Source organism: Parastagonospora nodorum (assembly GCF_000146915.1).
Source record: "Parastagonospora nodorum SN15 chromosome Unknown scaffold_1, whole genome shotgun sequence".
NCBI lineage: Eukaryota > Fungi > Ascomycota > Dothideomycetes > Pleosporales > Phaeosphaeriaceae > Parastagonospora > Parastagonospora nodorum.
Genome location: NW_001884549.1, coordinates 887,261 through 904,662, shown reverse-complemented (window position 1 = coordinate 904,662; position 17,402 = coordinate 887,261). Strand labels below are relative to the sequence as shown.

The 17,402-nt window shown below is 53.3% G+C and overlaps 7 protein-coding genes across 7 annotated transcripts; 5 read left to right on the top strand and 2 right to left on the bottom strand.

Annotated features, from left to right (window-relative positions):
• Positions 1-1,062: 1,062 nt before the first annotated feature.
• On the top strand, positions 1,063-2,573 carry SNOG_00395 (hypothetical protein; the record flags this gene model as incomplete). Its single annotated transcript, XM_001791029.1, has 3 exons — positions 1,063-1,722; positions 1,771-2,148; positions 2,184-2,573. The coding sequence occupies 3 exons, from the start codon at positions 1,063-1,065 to the stop codon at positions 2,571-2,573; spliced, it is 1,428 nt and encodes a 475-aa protein (XP_001791081.1).
• A 1,804-nt stretch (positions 2,574-4,377) lies between these two features.
• SNOG_00394 (hypothetical protein) lies at positions 4,378-6,545 on the top strand (the record flags this gene model as incomplete). Its single annotated transcript, XM_001791028.1, has 3 exons — positions 4,378-5,093; positions 5,175-6,422; positions 6,521-6,545. 3 exons carry the CDS (start codon positions 4,378-4,380, stop codon positions 6,543-6,545), a joined length of 1,989 nt encoding a protein of 662 aa, XP_001791080.1.
• Positions 6,546-7,015: 470 nt separating this feature from the next.
• Positions 7,016-8,161, bottom strand: SNOG_00393 (hypothetical protein). The gene is made up of 3 exons (XM_001791027.1): positions 8,045-8,161; positions 7,512-7,986; positions 7,016-7,459 (listed from the first exon to the last, which is right to left on the bottom strand). Exons 1-3 carry the CDS (start codon positions 8,055-8,057, stop codon positions 7,204-7,206), a joined length of 744 nt encoding a protein of 247 aa, XP_001791079.1. The 5' UTR covers positions 8,058-8,161; the 3' UTR covers positions 7,016-7,203.
• Positions 8,162-8,535: 374 nt separating this feature from the next.
• On the top strand, positions 8,536-9,686 carry SNOG_00392 (hypothetical protein; the record flags this gene model as incomplete). The annotated part of the gene is made up of 3 exons (XM_001791026.1): positions 8,536-8,917; positions 8,938-9,272; positions 9,324-9,686. The coding sequence occupies 3 exons, from the start codon at positions 8,536-8,538 to the stop codon at positions 9,684-9,686; spliced, it is 1,080 nt and encodes a 359-aa protein (XP_001791078.1).
• A 264-nt stretch (positions 9,687-9,950) lies between these two features.
• SNOG_00391 (hypothetical protein) lies at positions 9,951-11,652 on the top strand (the record flags this gene model as incomplete). Its single annotated transcript, XM_001791025.1, has 2 exons — positions 9,951-10,273; positions 10,322-11,652. Exons 1-2 carry the CDS (start codon positions 9,976-9,978, stop codon positions 11,650-11,652), a joined length of 1,629 nt encoding a protein of 542 aa, XP_001791077.1. The 5' UTR covers positions 9,951-9,975.
• Positions 11,653-11,746: 94 nt separating this feature from the next.
• On the bottom strand, positions 11,747-12,757 carry SNOG_00390 (hypothetical protein; the record flags this gene model as incomplete). The annotated part of the gene is made up of 2 exons (XM_001791024.1): positions 11,747-12,499; positions 12,605-12,757. 2 exons carry the CDS (start codon positions 12,755-12,757, stop codon positions 11,747-11,749), a joined length of 906 nt encoding a protein of 301 aa, XP_001791076.1.
• Positions 12,758-14,909: 2,152 nt separating this feature from the next.
• On the top strand, positions 14,910-16,073 carry SNOG_00389 (hypothetical protein; the record flags this gene model as incomplete). Its single annotated transcript, XM_001791023.1, has 1 exon — positions 14,910-16,073. One exon carries the CDS (start codon positions 14,910-14,912, stop codon positions 16,071-16,073), a length of 1,164 nt encoding a protein of 387 aa, XP_001791075.1.
• Between the last annotated feature and the right edge of the window lie 1,329 nt (positions 16,074-17,402).

The window sequence follows — 17,402 nt, the reverse complement described above, 5'->3', positions numbered from 1 at the left end:
CCTTGTGGGTGGATTCCCAGCTGCCGTGGCTGTTTGCCAATTATGTCGGCCTGTTTCACGACACCTCTGTGGCTATGCGCAGACCCCGAGGCCTGCAGTCTCACCAAGACGCCATCATGGGATGCATCCTTCTTGTCGCGCAGAAGAACGACGTCGCCTTCTGTGTGGAGGTCAGTACCTAACAGTTCCATGCCAGCAGTGGGGCTCTTGCCTTGGAATGCGCGCTTGACGGCCGAGCTGCTCGCGAAGCTTCTTGCTGTGGGCAAGCGTAGAATGGCAGGGTGTCGAGTCTTGCTCCAGATGTGGTGGCGCATAACTTTGCGTGGTCGTTATCGATATCAACGGTGTAATGCAGGCGCGATGCACCTCCGCAAACGAGGCGGGTGCCCTCGGGTGTAGCCGCACTACATGAAACTGAGATCAAGTACCGATGGAGGACATGGTTCAGGATATCTGCAACTAGCAGCGGGCAAAACGCCGTGCGAGCATTCCAGCGTGGCCAAGGCTATATTGTGCTTGCATGGCGGTCTCTGCTCTGTTTTCCGAGACCTGAGAGAGTTGATGATGCTCAGGGTGCTGCGGGAGCGTCGATCATGAACCAAGAGTCTGGGAAGCCAAGCCAGCCCGCAAGAGGACAAGCACAACCACCCGCTGAAGTAACACGGTCCCAGCATCTTCATCGCGCGCATGCTCCTACAACACCTGGCTGGTATGCTGAACCATGGAAAAGACCTCTTGTGACTTGGGACGAAATCTCACCTTCGTAACCGCGCCTTCCATGACCTAGCACCGCTCGTGCGGAGGTCTCCAACATGACCCGCCGTATAGTCCGTGGTTCTCTTGCTCGACACATTTCCTCCGTCTAACTCTCATAGGTGCGAACGGGCATTCAGCTCGCTGGTCTCGTCACTCTCGTCTTCGTCATTGTCTTCTTCCTCGATAACCGATACCGCGTCCTACCCCAGTCGGTGCACAACCACCTGCCGCTGCACCACGAAAGGCCTCGTCATCACCGACCTCACCGTGCAGACATGCTCCTCGCTCAATCCGCTCTCCAAGTGCATGCTCGACCAGAAGAAATGGCACCGCGTGGAGAAGGACCTCTATCTGGGCAAGGGCTGGGTGTCCAAAGCCTACGTCCACATCAAGCGCAAGCGCGAGGAGGAGCTTTCTGCCGAAGACAAGGTCATCGTCGACGTGCGAATCGGTAAACTCGACCCAGCGACAGGTGAGAAGGCACAGGCTGCTGAGAAGTGGGAGTCTCGCCCAGCTGGCGTCTGGCTGAAGAGGTCCCTCAAGCGTCACGCGAGCGACTCGAATAGAGCAGTCACTGCAGTGGATATCCTGTTCGGCGCAGATGCCGTCGAGCCGCGTCCTGGCTGGGAGCTGGTCAAGAACGGAGCGCTGCACCTCGACTCGGGAAACGACAGCAAGGACCCGCGCATAAGCATACGACGAGGCCCGCCAGTGAAACACGAGAGGCCGGTGCCCAAGATCAGAAAGGATGGCAAGTTCAAGATTATGCAGATCTCGGACCTGCATCTTAGCACTGGGCTAGGAGTATGCAGAGACCCGGAGCCCAAGAGCCTCAATGGCGGCCAATGCGACGCCGACCCTCGAACTCTTGAGTTTGTTGAGAGGGTGCTTGATGAAGAGAAGCCGGATCTCGTGGTCCTCACTGGCGACCAAGTCAACGGTGGCACTGCGCCGGATGTCCAGAGTGTATGTTGGCCGGAATATCCATGTCAACCACTGCTAATCACCACACAGGCCATGTTCAAGATCATCGAACCGCTCGCCGAGCGCAAGATTCCGTACGCAGCCATCTTCGGTAACCACGACGACGAAGGCAACTACCTTTCTCGCAATGCTCAAATGTCGCTCTACGAATCCCTTCCCTATTCACTAAGCCAAGCCGGCCCCAACACCATCGAAGGTGTGGGCAACTACTTTGTCGAAGTCGAAGCACACAACAACAAACACTCCGCGCTGACCCTCTACTTCCTCGACACGCACGCATACTCCCCCGATGAAGCACACTACCGCGGCTACGACTGGCTGAAACCAAAGCAAATCGACTGGTTCAAGACCACCGCCACGCACCTCAGAGACGCACATAGCAAATACACGCACAAGCATCTCAACATGGCATTTATCCACATCCCGCTCCCCGAATACACCAGCCCCAGGATAATGACCGCGTCGGCAACTTCACCGAGCCCGCTACCGCTCCGCAATACAACTCGCACTTCAAAGACGCCCTCGTCGAACACGACGTCAAATTCGTGTCCTGCGGGCACGACCACGTCAACGACTTTTGCTCTTTGTCCAAATCCCCCGATTCCGGTGAACCCGAGCTCTGGATGTGCTATGCCGGTGGCAGTGGCTTTGGGGGCTACGGGGGTTACAACCAGTTTGTCAGGCGCTTGCGCGTCTTCGAGGTCGATACGAATCAGGCGCGCGTCTCGACGTGGAAGAGGCTAGAGCATGGGGATACGGAGATGAGACTGGATGAGCAGATTCTGGTCGATGCGGGCAATGTTGTGCCGATTCAGAGCTGGAATCAGGATTGAATTAGCGCGGGTGATATTGTTCTTCTTGTTCTTTTTCTTGTTCTTTCGCGATCACAGGAAAAACGGGTTCACACGTGGTGTTCTAGGTGCACATTGGCGACCGGAGTGGGATGGGATTTGTGCATTTTTTGCGCTGGCAAACATGGCGCGGCGGAGTTTACACTTCCCTCAGCGCAAATGCGTTTTAATTTTATACTCTACTCTCCTCTTCCACTCCCATCGCGCTCTCCCTACACGCAGTAACCCAAGCAGAGCTGGCACGACTTGTGGATACCCAACCTCCAGCGTCATACACATTGATAATCGGCGAGCCCGATCTAGCCCTCGTGGCTGTGGCGTAGGCATGGGCTCGGGGCTTGCGTGTCAAGGAATGGGGGAGCGAGCGCTGCGTGGGTATATTGGGAGTGTGCGAGAAGCGTACTCGGCGGGCTTGGAGCATGGGGGTTTTCTTTGACGGGAGGAGTGGCGTTGGGCATGGGGTGATGTGTTATCGGTCAATTGTAGAAGGTGACAAAACACTATTCCATTACTCTACACTGTCCATGAAGTTGCTGAGTCCAACGCATGTGATGTGCCCACGTTCGGACTTTATTAATGCGCGTTCTGCCAGGCGCTTCGTTGAGTGGCGGTATAATATCTCCTCTCCTATAACGGCCGGTTTACCGCCTCATGCTCAGTATGCCAGAAGTATATGTCACCATAAGCAGGACGTGGAAGCTACGAAAATTCAGATATGACGATGGTAAGTCTCCCTTCCTTCCTCCCTCATCTGACAAACTCATCGCTCAGTGATGATTTCTACGAAGGACTGACAAAGGAGGATGACATTAAATAATTCTAAGAAGCTCGGTGGACAAGATGTGCTGTCTAGACAGCTAGTGCGCTTTCGGTGGGAGTGCTTGGTAAAGAACTTGCCCAAGACCACAAGCGAAGTCCTGTGTAAAAGGTCAAGAGAAACGTTCAAAACCAATGGATTAATGGGCTATACGACTACGTTCGGACTTATTACAATAGAGGCAAAGACATTAATCTGGAGACCGGTGTTGAGGTCCGAGCTTCACGCTAATTTTCAGCATCATCATCGTGGCTGCGAAGTCTGGGGATGTGGTGACAACTGGCACATGGCTGCACCAGGATTCCAATCAACCTTGGAAGCGACATTATTTCAATCCCTGTCCTCGGTGATTTTGTAAGCTTGTCTACATGCGTCGCACCAATATGAAGTTGTGACAAGATGCCCCCTGCCCAACCTCCCGTCCCCAGCCTCCACTGCACCAGCCATCCCAGGTAGAAAACCCGACCTGCACCCAGCTACAGGTAGCCTTGCATTATGCTACCATTCTGTACGACTCCACTTCCTAGCGCACCAAAGAAGATATGAGTGCGGAGCCAGAGTACCAACTCAAACATACTAACGGTACGTCTGTTCTGCTCTACGACGCTCCAATTGCTGATGGAACGGCCAGTTTCCCGCCCAAGACTTTCCAACCAGGGCTCCCAACAGTCTTTAGCAGCGTCCGAAGGCTATTACAGTCTTGCCGACTACACTTCCAGCGAGAGCGACGAGAAGCCCAACCCACGCTTCCAAACTCCCCCGTCACATCACCGAACACCTGCACAGAGTCATGAGCAGCTGCTGTCTGAGCCTGAAGCACCTATCACTTCACTAAGGGGCGTCGGTATTCCCAGGCAGCATCCTCAACAGACCTACCAACATATTCCACCCCAATCACCCACTGTCTCGACCATTGCGGAGGAAAGACCAGGCACACAAGAGACCCGCCACTCTCACTCACGACCGAACATGGATACCGAGTCGAATGCCACCACACCAGGCCAAGATACAACACCGTACATCCGATTTGCTATCGACCAGCTGACTCGGGATGAGGAGGTCCGAGGTTCGCGCGTCTACCCACAGGTCGAAGAACTAGACGAGGAGGATGACTATCCAGTTGAGAGAATTGTGCACGATTACGGCCTGGGGTATATGGCACAGGAGCAGGCCACGCAGCAGAGAATGTCTCAGCATGTGGCGCCCAAGCCCCAGACATTGCATCAGGCGCGAGGGGCTACGAACAAGCATATGCCAATGACAATGCCAACTGCAACGCAAAACCAGCAACCTGCGCATCAGCATCAGCATCAGCATCAGCATCAGCATCAGCAACAGCCACCATCGTCTCCCCGAGCATCGAGAGATGTCTTTGTAGCGAGTTCTCAACCGCATGCGTCTCTCCATTTTCTCCCTGCTATACTTCGCCCAATCTGGCTTGGGCTATTCACCTTTCTCTGCCTGCTCATGCTTGCTGGACTCATCTTCGCCGCCATCTACTCGAGCCGAAGCGGTGGCACCGGACTTTGTGATTATGGCACTTTCGGAGACGGCCTTTACTTCGTGTTCGAGTACCTACCGACTCTGCTCGGCATGCTTCTCTTCGTCTGGCTCATCCAGATACAGATCGCATTGCAACGAATAATCCCTTTCATGTCCATGGCATCCAACTCCTTCCACAAAAGGTCCGAAGCAGTGTTTCTTCGTCTATATCCGACTCAGTTTCTGCTTCCCAATATTCAGCATTTCCGAGCAGGTCATAATAGCGTTGGTACTTGCTACGTCATTTTTTGGCTGTTCTCATGGACGATTCCATTGCTCGCATCTACGTTCAACGTAAGATACGATGTCGGCCGTGGTACCTGGAGATGGGTTGCTGTGCAGGGTGTCATCTGGACAGTTGTGGCGCTCTATGTCCTGCTGGTCATTGCCATCATTACCTTGATCTTCAATCTTGGCCGAAATGCAACTGGTCTGAAGTGGGATCCGCGATCACTGGCCGACATCATCGCTCTACTTGAGCGCTCAAATATTATGTCAGATTACAACGGCTCCGAGACTTTCGAAAAAGCCGACTGGCACTTGGTCGCTAACCGTGCCGATCGCATCGGATACTGGAGCACTACGAAACGACCCAACGACTTCTTTTACGGTATCGGGGAAGAGGGCGGAGATGTTCGGAGATTTTCAGTCGAGCAAGGACGTATTAGGGAGAAGGGTCCTGAACGCCCGCACCCGTACGCAACTCAAGGCGAGCAAGGCGACTATTCCATTCGCATGGATATTCGGAGTCCTGGGGTGCGACTGCGGTTTCTTCCATGGTATCTCCGGGACTTTGCGGTCATTGCTTGGATTGGCGTCGCATCCGTCTTGCTCATTGCCTTTCTTGCAGTAAGCTTCATCAACTCCGCTGTCAGATTTGGGTTCTTACCTAAGGTGTTTGCTCGTACCGACTCTGGAGGCTTTTCAGCATCCAATTTCCTGTACTCGTTCATTCCAGCACTCATTGGCCAATTCCTCTTTCTCGCGCTTCTATCACTCGATTACTCTCTTCGAGTTTTACAGCCCTACATTTCGCTATCATCGAAGGGTGGAGCTACAGCCGAGCAAAGTCTCCTGGTGGACTATGTCTGCCGCCTCCCATTTTCGGTCACCCTTTCCGCGATGGAGAACAAGCACTTCCAGACCGCGATCCTCTCGTTGGTCTCACTCGCCTCCATGTCCCTGCCTGTCCTTGCAGGCGGATGCTTCTGGACGCAGTACTACAACAATGAAGAAGTTGTGCGTGTTGCGGCAGATCTGCCTGGCTACTACGCACTTTGCTTCTTCTTGACACTGTGCACATTTGGCCTCTTTGCCCTTCTTCCGGGGCGTCGCCGCGCCGCACTACCACACAAAAGTAACAGCGTTGCTGAGATCATTAGTTGGGTGTACCAATCTCCGATCCTCAGCGACCGCGCATTCGCACGCCCGCAAACGAAGCCTGAACTTGTTGCCAAGTTGATGGGTAACTCGTATGCGGAACGTACCTGGACACGTTCACTTGTATCACTCGTCCGTCCGTCCCGCGACAATTTACGCGCCGACTCGCCTACCGATCCAACAATCGAAGAGAAGCAGCACAGAAGCAGAGATAGGCGCAATTCGCTTACCGATCCCGGTCGCATCCGATATGGTTTCGGCATACACGTTGGTCGTGACGGACTAGAGCATCTCGGCATCGACAGGGTCAGTCGAGATAGCGGAAGAGAACTAGTAATATGGGAGGAACAGAGAAAAAACAAGAGAAAAAGCTGGAACGACCCCGTGTAGCTCTTGATGAACAGGGGGACGATGTTTGATTTCTTGACTATTAGCGCGTTTTGAGCGTTCTCGCATAACGAATTATGGTAATACGGCATAGCATAGGCGCGTTGGGTCACGATTCGCATTTATTTGGAGCACACGATGGTAACGTGTAAGTAATGGGTATACATGTAGATAATGGAGGACTTTGGGACGCGCGAGGTCTATACGAATTCCAGGACGCACGAAACAGTTTTGCGAACCACACATTATATTTGTACGGAGTAGAGTTTCATGACAAGCAGCGAGGTGTACACATTTTGGAGCCGATTAATTACTTGCTTGCTGGTCATTATATATTTGAAAAGAGCGCTGGGTGGTTCCTGTTGCGCGTGGTGCGTGTTACAAAACACTATTCGTACATAGCAACTATGTCGTGGATATCATATATACTCTCCGCACACTTCTTCAACAACAGTTGATCCGCCTTGTCATATTCTTGCGAAGAACTTAAGGGGAGTACTCGCGAACCTTCCTCTGCGACTCGGTGTCAATGAAGCTGCCCCGACTGCGGTTCGACTTTGTCGAACGCGTTCGGCGCACGGAAGAGGTGCGGTCACCACCAAGACGTCCACCAAGGCAGAAAAAGATTGTGGCCAGGAAGAAGCACGCCGTCGAGGCCCAAGCAAACCCCATGAGGTAGCGACCAATGTGGGCTTCAAAGCCGGCTGAACGGAAAGCATCGCGTCCCTTTACAACCCAGACCCTAGACAAAGTCAATATAATTCCAAGACAAGGGGCTGAGGTGTGTAACTTACGTCATCAAGGTTGCAGCCAGAGCCTGGAAGAAAAGAGCAATAAAAGTGGTCATGGAAGAGATGTAGCCACCTAGACGGCTGACGAGAGCAAGAAGGCCTGTAAGGAGAGCGACGGCACCGAAAAACAGGGCAATCAGGTAGAAAGCGAACATGAATCGAGAAAGGTAATAGTACTGGTGGGTGCCAATGAACTGCTCTGGTATGCCGGTCTGAGTGCCGAAGTTGCGTGGAGGGTCAAATGGAAGTGCAGGGACAGAAGCACCACAGTTTGCATTCAGACCATTCTCCTCTCCGCAGATGGCGAAAAAGGTCCATCGCGATGGGTTACGTGCATTGGGGATGCCATTGGTGGAGGCTTCGAGGAAGTAGAACTTGTTCAAGGGCGCGGAATTCACACCACCGGTCAGAATGGTGAAGAATTGCAGAAGCACGGCACCGCCAACGAGGATGAGTGACAAGATGGCGAGGATTGGTCCTGATGATTTGAGTTAGTACGTGGTATGCACAATTGCTGCATTAGGAAGACAACGTACTAGTGGGGCCCATTGCGTGTGTCGGTCAGCAGTCGTCTGGGATAGAGGATTAAGATTACAGGAGTAGATGTTCAAATTGGGACAGATTGAGTTGAAGAGAGATGCCCAGAGCGGAAGCGTGCGGACAAGCGTAGGGATGCAGACGATGCCGTCTTGTTTATGAAGAGCCGGCCAAGGATACGGTGACGTAGGGGTTGACAGCTAATGCGAAGATCACGGCGCAGCGCTAGGCGTAGCTCCATGACCTCACTAGCTGGCCAGAGTTGCGCTTTGCATCATTGCGAGGCCAAAGGAGTCCAGCGCGGCGGTCAAAGAGAGACGATGCACAGAGACTAGGCCCGCGCCGGAGACGCAGCCAGCGAAACATGTTTGGTGCAGCGGTGCATGTTTGCGGCCTGGCATGTGTCGCATGGCCGTGAAGCTTGTCGCTCGGCTATTTGGAAAAGATCCCTGCGGCCTGCGGGCGCGACTTCCCTGGCAACTGCGCTCGGATGCTGCCGCGCGATCTGCTGCGAGGCGGACAGTGCCTCAGCATCGTGGCCGGCTGTGACTACGTAGACGCCGCCTGCCGAGGTTTTGCTGCCCTCTGCCCTGAATTCGTGCCCCAGCACCGCGACATGTCTGCAGCCATCTGGCCGCCCATCGGCGATGCCCAGCTCGCCGACGAACAGGCCGCATCGCAAGCGCGCGAGCTCGAATGGCTGCTTGTGCAGCTGCGCGAGACGCTGCAGTCGCTCAAGGCAGGCCTGGAAGAGTGCGCTGCTCTCCTCGCGCCGTCGGAGAACGGATCGACGCTGGTGCTGTCGTCGCTGCGCTCTGAGAGCCTCAAGGGCCTCATCACCAGAGTGGGCACCCGCGTCACCAAAGGCGTGCGTCCGCCGTCTCGTTGCCCGGCTTCGTGCGTGTTGCTGACGAGAACCACCAGAACATAAAGCTACGCCTCGCCAGCCTGCCGCCGCCGCGAGGGACGCCCGCCTACGACCTGGCCATCTCGTCTGCCCCGCAAGCACCAACACTCGTCGTTCCCCAGCTCACCTCGGTGCGGACTTCGATCAACAGCTGCCTGGACGTCATCGACGTCGCTACCTGGGGCGGAGATGCCACCAAGGCAGATTTCGTCGCTGGCCAGCTGCAGCTGCTCCACGAGCATGTGCAGGAGGCACGGCAGGCATTGAAGGGCTACTCTGACGTGCAGCTGCCGTGGTGGGAGCATCCGGTCGACGAGCAGGTAGGCTGTCCACAGTCACGCCGGCGCACTGAACGCTGACACGTCCACCAGACTTTTGATCCCGCACTGCCGCCCACAGTCTCCTTCCACCTGTTCGTTTTCGACGCTGCCCTCGTCCTCGAGGTCCGCACGCTCGAGCCGCAGCAGGCAGAACAGAAGTCGCTCACGGGCTTCAGCATCCGTGATAGCCTCGCGGTAGCCCTTGGCGGCACGCGTGCCCCTGCCCACGATGAGGCTGACCGCACGTTCAAGTACAGGGGCCAGGACGTCCGCGTGAAGGAGAAGATCCGTGTCGAAAGCCAGGATCCAGCTTTGATTTCCGCGTCCGCAAAGCTCAATGCGCTCGAGCACAGCATCATGCTGAGCCGAAAGGCCCTTAATATCGTCATGGGTCGCGACGAGCACTTGGACTGAATTTGCGCGTACCTATCTCTTGACAGCACGAAATCACGACATCGGCCATTGGCGGGGACGACTCATCGACAGGCTCTTCTCCGCGGCATTTCCGTCTACGGTTAGCGGCCGATCGCGCCATATGTCGGCTGGTCGGTATCGGAACAACAAATGTAATGGTGCATTGCCAACATCGCCGCGGACATCACTATTCCGCACTGATAGCGACTGATACTAATACCAATCTTCCCTCAAAGTTGTCCAGGGAGTGATTTGTTCTTGCGCCCCGAAACTATCGACCATCACCAACATGGCCCCCGCGCTTCTCACAGCAGTAGACGCAACCTCCCAGGTCCACCTGATTATCGGTTCGAATCCACTGGCGGGCGCAAGATGCTCGCGAGCAGTTGAGGTTGGTGCAAAGCCAATTCTCATAGCACCGGAAGACTCCACGTTACACTATGGTCTGATCAAGCGCATCGAGGCCGGCGAAGTCAAGTGGCTACAGCGAAGCTTCGTTGACGAGGACTTGACCACGCTGGGCCGTGCCGAAGTAGATGGTGTGGTTGATGCAGTCTACGTTACCGCAGGTGGCAAACATACCTCCGGTTGGTATGCCCGAGCAACAGCATGACAGCCATACTAAGTCGCCACAGCTACGCACATCTCGAGCCTTTGCCGAAGGCTACGCATACCCGTTAATGTTGCAGACGCCCCAAACCTCTGCTCCTTCACGCTCCTCTCCACTCACTCCGATGGCCCCTTGCAGATTGGCGTTACGACATCTGGCAAGGGCTGCAAACTCGCAGCAAGAATACGCAGGGAAATAGCGGCGTCTTTACCTACCCGACTAGGCGACGCTGTCGAGAGACTTGGGTCGTTGCGACGACGCATTTGGGAAGAGGACCATGCCGCTGAGCTATCACAGGATTTGGAGGCGGAAGAAGAGGACAGCGGCCAGACAGCTACATTCAACAAGCTAGTCTTAGAGGAAAGTAAGGAAGCTGCTCGAGGTCGACGTATGCGCTGGCTGTCCCAGATATGCGAATACTGGCCACTCCGTCGACTTGCCGCAATCACGGACAGCGATATTGACACACTCTTTCGCGAATTCGCCCGCAGCAGTCCCTCAAAAGTGGGACCTACGTCGCCTGTGGCTGGAGAGCGACTAGGTCGCATCATTCTTGCGGGTTCCGGACCCGGAAACCCCGACCTCCTCACTCGCGCTGCACACAAAGCTATACTCTCTGCCGATCTCATCCTTGCTGATAAGCTCGTGCCTTCACCCATCCTCGATCTTGTCCCCCGCTGTGCAACTGTCCATATTGCACGCAAATTTCCTGGCAACGCAGACAAGGCACAGGAAGAGCTTCTCGAACTTGGTCTCGAAGGTCTCAAAGCCGGCAAAGTGGTTGTGAGGATCAAACAGGGTGATCCATATATCTATGGGCGAGGTGGTGAAGAGTACGATTTCTTTCGTGCGCATGGTTATATACCAAGTGTGTTGCCTGGTATCACAAGTGCGCTGTCTGCACCACTTTTTGCAGCTATCCCAGCGACGCACCGTGGTGTTGCAGACCAGGTGCTGATCTGCACAGGAACAGGCAGAAAAGGTGCTCCACTCGACCCACCCGACTTTGTTGCATCGCGCACGCTCGTTTTGCTCATGTCTCTTCATCGTCTTTCTGCACTTGTGGACGACTTAACAAAAAAGGGTTACCCCAAGGAACTACCAGTTGCCGTACTGGAGCGAGCGAGTTGTCCCGATCAACGGGTAATCAGGACAAACCTAGAGCATGTTTGTGCTGCAGTGGAGGAAGAAGGCAGTAGGCCTCCAGGTTTACTTGTCGTGGGACATGCATGTAAGGTCTTGATGAAGTACGAACAAAAATGGGTAGTCGAAGAAGGCTTTCATGGACTGGACGATCTCGGCGGAGACGGAGAGTTAGACCTGATCAAGCTGGGACAAGCCGTGGCGGCTGCTTGATTTATATCATTAATGAAATGGTTCTCAATTAAAGACCAAGGTGTGCCTGTCAGCTGGCTTGCAATGCTTTGCACAGTGCCATGAGATCGGACACTTATGCGCTGGCCCCGGCAATCTTTTCGTAAGCCTCTCTGTACTTCTCTGCGGTCTTCTTCACGATTTCTTCTGGCACCGTGACCCCATCCTTTCCCTTCAACCCCTCGCTCGTCAGCCAATCCCGGAGAAACTGTTTGTCGAAGCTTGGCTGAGCCTTTCCGAGGTTGATCTCCCACGTTTCCTTCGGCCAGAACCGTGAACTGTCCGGTGTCAGGACCTCATCGACAAGGACAACGTTGTCATCTGCGTCCAGGCCAAACTCAAACTTGGTATCCGCAAGAATGATTCCAACAGATTCTGCACGGGCTGCGGCGGCGGTGTAGATGGCTAAACTCAATTCCTCCACCTTTGCAGCAATCGATGAGTTGCCAATGACTTGTCGTGCGGCTTCAGGGCTGATATTCTCATCCTTTCCGCCCACTTCAGCCTTGGTGCTTGGTGTCCACAATGGACTTGGTAGTTTCTGGCCCTCAATCAAACCCTCTGGTAAGCTGATTCCGTTCACAGTGCCCGACTTGCGGTACTCAGACCACCCAGAGCCGGTGATGTAGCCCCGGACGATGGATTCGATGGGAATGATGCGAAGTCGACGAACTTGCATAGATCGCTCCTGGAGGTAGGTCTCTGAGGCAAGAATGGGAGGAAGAGAGGAAGTGATGAAATGGGTTCTGAGTCCAGGCACATGATTGGGTAGGTACTTGAACCAGTATGCTGACATTGAAGTCAAGAGCGCGCCTTTGCCAGGGATGCCCTACCATGAACATCAGAAAGCTTCGAGTAAAGATGGGAAAATGATGATTCGAACATGCATGCGGGACGGAGGTAAGACTCAGCCAGTGACCATGGTCTAACTCACATTTTCCATAATCACATCGTATGCAGAAATTCGATCGCTCGCGACGAAAAGCAGAATGTTATCGTCAACAGCGTACAGATCGCGAACTTTCCCTGACGCTACTTTTGGTAGCTTTCCTTTGATGTCGATGTTCACCATGGCAGTTGAAGGCATCTTGGTTGATTTCATGGATGGCCGTTCTGCGCATAAAGATTGGGGGCATGCAAGTGCCCGCACTGAGTATTTTATTTTATGGTTGCCCTGCATGACGCACGGATGTGGGGTCACGGGTGGCTGGTGCGTGAGGCGCTTACAGGGGCCCAATTCCCCAGCAACTTGTTAGTCCTATGTCAGCCTAGGTACGCACGCGGCGTCATCCCATCTCATCTCCAACTCTGACCTATCTACACCAAAATCTGGTCTCAGTCTCGTTAGCTCGTTAGAAATGTCACACGTGCAATTCGTCGCGTTGATACGTTTACCGTTCGCTCGAGGTCATTTTGTAGACCCTCCTCAGGTATGAGCAACAACCTTGGCTTCTGACAATCGCTGAATATTATCCAGGCACAATGGGATGCCGACAAGGACCGACAGCTCTGGAAAGTCATCTCAAAATCATCGAAAACAAGCGACCTTAACTGTGAGAGTATTGTCATAGTTGCTGGACTGAACACTGACAGTCACAGGGGTTGAGCTGTATGCACCTGCCGATCAATGATTGTCATCAAAGCGACTAAACCGACACAGAGCAGATAAATTCCAAGTGCCACCAACTTTCCTTCTCCAACAAGCTGCTTGGCTATATGAGCGTCATTTAGATCATGTACGAAACCAGATGAAGAAAGTCAGCGGCTCTGGTATACCTGTGTCTACCAATGATGCAAGCACTTTGACTGCCCCGGGTGGCATAGCCATGCTCAGGACAGGAAGTGGTGGTTCCGGAGGTATGCTATACGATTCGCAGCTAAGACTCACACTAAGACCTGTATAGCGCAAAGGAGTAACTCCGCGCTCTCGGGCCGTCAGAGAGAAAGTCCCAGTCTACGCGGAGGAGAACCCACTGTTACCTGTAAGTCGCTCGCTGAATACAGGCTCTTTTATCATAAGATAGAACCACTAATCAGAAAAGCGCCGCCATTATCGAGGACGCCTTCAACGAACACCATCACCCAGTCTCGCGCAATTGCCCAGCAACCCCCGCTACAGCCAAAATCGACTCGAACCTTGCAAAGACCGGTTTTACCCAGCCCCAGATCAGAGGACCGACTCTCTACGGCTCTTGCTCCGCCAAGCACATTGACAGATACATTGGACTCGCCGGGCGATCCTGACTCATTATCTTCGAGCTCTTCTTCATCGTCAGATACAGATCACCCAGCCCACCGGAGCCAGCTTTTTAAAAGGCCACCGCGCTTCAAGCTCCAGCAGTCTCGAAATCTGTCTTCGTTTAAAGACAAATCAGGGAGTCAGGGCACTGAGAACTCCGGCTTGCATGGCGCCTCGAGCCTACCTTTTGCGTCCATCACCCGGCGGCCTATAGGTACGAATTATGTCAACGACATCAGGTCGAAATCAAGTGTCAAGGCAGGTCAGCACACAGGACAAGACGATGGATCTCAAAATGCGAGACCTCTCCGACAAAACATGGTCGGTCAGCAATCACAACGTACTAAACAGACGGCATCTTCAGTGACGAATTCAACATCTGAGAGTGACTTGCTTGTTCCAATCTCAGGAACAACGACCCCAAAATCACCACAATCCATCCAGCGCACTGAACTAGATGGGCCAGGTAGCCCAAAGCAGAAAGGTCCAAAGTTGGGAAAGGAAGGAAGTGAAGGGACGCCAAGTATGGGCAGTAGTTTTAGCGATATCGATGGTATGGAACACAGCCTGTTGCTACAAGACCTGTTGCTAATCCTTGTAGATGCGGGTATCAGCCAGTCGGCACTAGAAGAAGCTTTACTTAGCAACATGCAGCATGGAAGGATGAGTACTTTAAGTAGGATGTCGCGGTACATATGAACTGTGGTGGAACTATAGACTAGGCCGTAGAGCTTCGAGTGACTCATCTCACGAGCTCGTGGTGCATCCCGGCAATTATGGCACAAGCAATACATGAGTCCTCAATCATGGTTGCCTAAGTTTGTTTACATCTCTGCCACGTGCGTGCGCGCAGAAATTCTAAGCAAACGCCCGTCGTCAGGTGAGCTGTCCTAGCAACCTGCTTCTTTGTCAATACAACCCAAGCCTCACCTTTCTCGCCCCTCTACCACGCACATAGCTTCCACATTGTGTAGGAATTTACCAGACACGGATCGGGGCTATGCAGTCGCTACGATCGCAGTACACACCCAAGGTGCTTCCTCCTGTTCCTCCCGATACACCCATCATTCTCGTCCACGACCACTCCCAGAAAACGGTTCTTACAACGCTCTATATCAACGGAAATAATGAGTTGAACTTTGAGTCCATCTACAAGTCCATCAAATTACTGCTCAAGCATCGAATATGCTCTCATCGACAGTCTGAAGACCACTGGCCCTGCACTCCATGTGCCAAAGCATTCTCCACGACGTTCTGGGAGGGCGCCTGTCGTCTACTCGACTACTTCGCCGACTTCCTCATGTACGACAATGGTGTCATGTCCGGACTCTGGTTTTACCTGCTTGATATCTGGCACGAGATGCACGTTTGGTTTCCTTGCGATGCAGTCTTGGCAAGAGGAGTTACGGGTTCCGGCAGCGAGATTGCGCTAGCTGCTGCGCACTCATTCAAGTCCGATTTCAAAGCTACGGTAGAGCTTGTAGACAGAGTAATACATGGTACCGAGAGCAGGAAAGTGCACAGGGAACAGCTCATACATACGCCAAGCGGAGAAACGTGGGGTCCAGCGGGAGCCTATAACACGGGACCGTGGGTGAGTGGATTGAAGCCTTGGGAGCAATTCCTACATAAAGGAAGCCCGGGTATTGCCGGCTTCGAGGAAGATGACAATGACTCTGTACGCTACGTTCCTATGGCAGCGATTGGCATCATCAAGACGCACACAGAGCGCACGAGACGACTGGCTTTTCAGTTGAACTCCGACCCCGCGTTCCTGAAAGCCTTTGATCAGAGTAGTCTTCAGTTCCCACAGTCTATTGATGCGAAGCCACTCGTATATACGCTCAACAATGTCACAACGCGATACCGCTTGGTCAACGGTGCGCCACCCATCTTGCGATACCCCGGCTACGGCGACCCTCATCAGTCGTGCTCAAATCAGACACTTACACTTCTGGACGAGTTTGTGGGTCAATGCAAAGACGTCCCGGTGTATAGGCCTGTATCTGGAGATGAGGACGAGCATGGAGACGAAGGTATGATGGCATTCGACATGTGGGCCGTCTCTCAGCGGACGAATCCTGAAAAGAACTTGAAGAACATCACAATGGCGAAAGGTTGGGATGAGAAGTTCAAGGAGCTTTGCACTAGGAGTGCATCCTGAACCGACCTTCTCAGTAGCAAAGTGGTCTCGAAAACAGGTACTTCTTAGAGGTATATAAGCGGAGCTGTACTGTGGTCGGACGTCCAAAAACCATTGACCATCCCTCCAATGAATGAAAGAACTGGGCCCACTCTATCAGAAGAACCTGTGTGTGCATGTACCTTGTGTGATGTGTAATAACTCCAATGTTGTAATGCAGTAGCCATGCATAACCCCACAAGACGCCAGTTCCATGCAAGATCTGTCGTTTCATGATCCACAAAACTATAAAAGAAAAAGCAAATGACATACGCTTGCCTCGTACATGACGCTCGAAGCCCAACCCGAGCCAAACGAGGTGAATACGAGAGGCTGATTGCGATGGATGTTGCCAGAAGCATGAAAGATAATGACTAGTCTGCTCACACTCTTCTAGCCCCGAAGAGACTCAAGCTGATTGCCGTCTCGTTAAGAGTTGGATTGCCTGAACTCTCAGCAAGGATTTCCCAGCGAGGCTGTACAAATGGATACTGCTGGGTGTCTCTTTGCTGATTCACATACGATGTGTGTGCTTTGCTAGGCGCTGCATTGCCGCCTGCGAGACCTCCCATACCACCGGGACTCGCTACAGAAGTCGGCCGCTGCGAGTGAATTGGTGAGGGTTGCGAGGCGCGCTGTTGTGCGAGCCCCTGTAATTGTTGCATGTGCTGCATTTGCTGGAGGGGCGAGAGTGAAGCATGATGAGATGGTGTACGTTGGAGCTGAGCTGGCAGATGTCGATTCGGTTGCGCGGCGTGCTGCGCGTATTGAGGATATGTACGCATGTGTTGCGTTTGTTGTGATGGTTGCAATGTCTGCGATTGCTGCTGCTGCTGGTTGAAGTAACGGTGTTGAGGTGCTGCCGTATTGGAAGTCATTTGAGGGCTCTGGTATGGGGAGGATTGATTTTGTGTCGTATTTGGGTTTGGCGGTTGAGGGGGTTCGAGCGGAGGTATGACAGGTTTGGTCAACATAAGCCAACCGTCGATAGGAGCTTTTTGGCTATGGATAAAGTAAGCTCGATCTGAATTGGTCGATTTTGCACTCTCTAGGCGAGCAATCTGATTGCGGACGTCTTCAGATATGTGATCGGACAAGACAATCAAGACGTCGAAGACATGTTCGATTATGGACGGAAACAGCTCTAGGCTGGCGTGCGTAACGATGTCTTGTAGTGCCACCATCAGAGCAGCCTGGTGTGATTGCGTTGCATTGCGTAACAGTTGCGGTCCATGTGAAGCTACGAGGCTAAGAAGTGCTGCCAGCCTGCAATATGTTAGCTCAAGTTGATACTAAACTGGCGAGGACTGT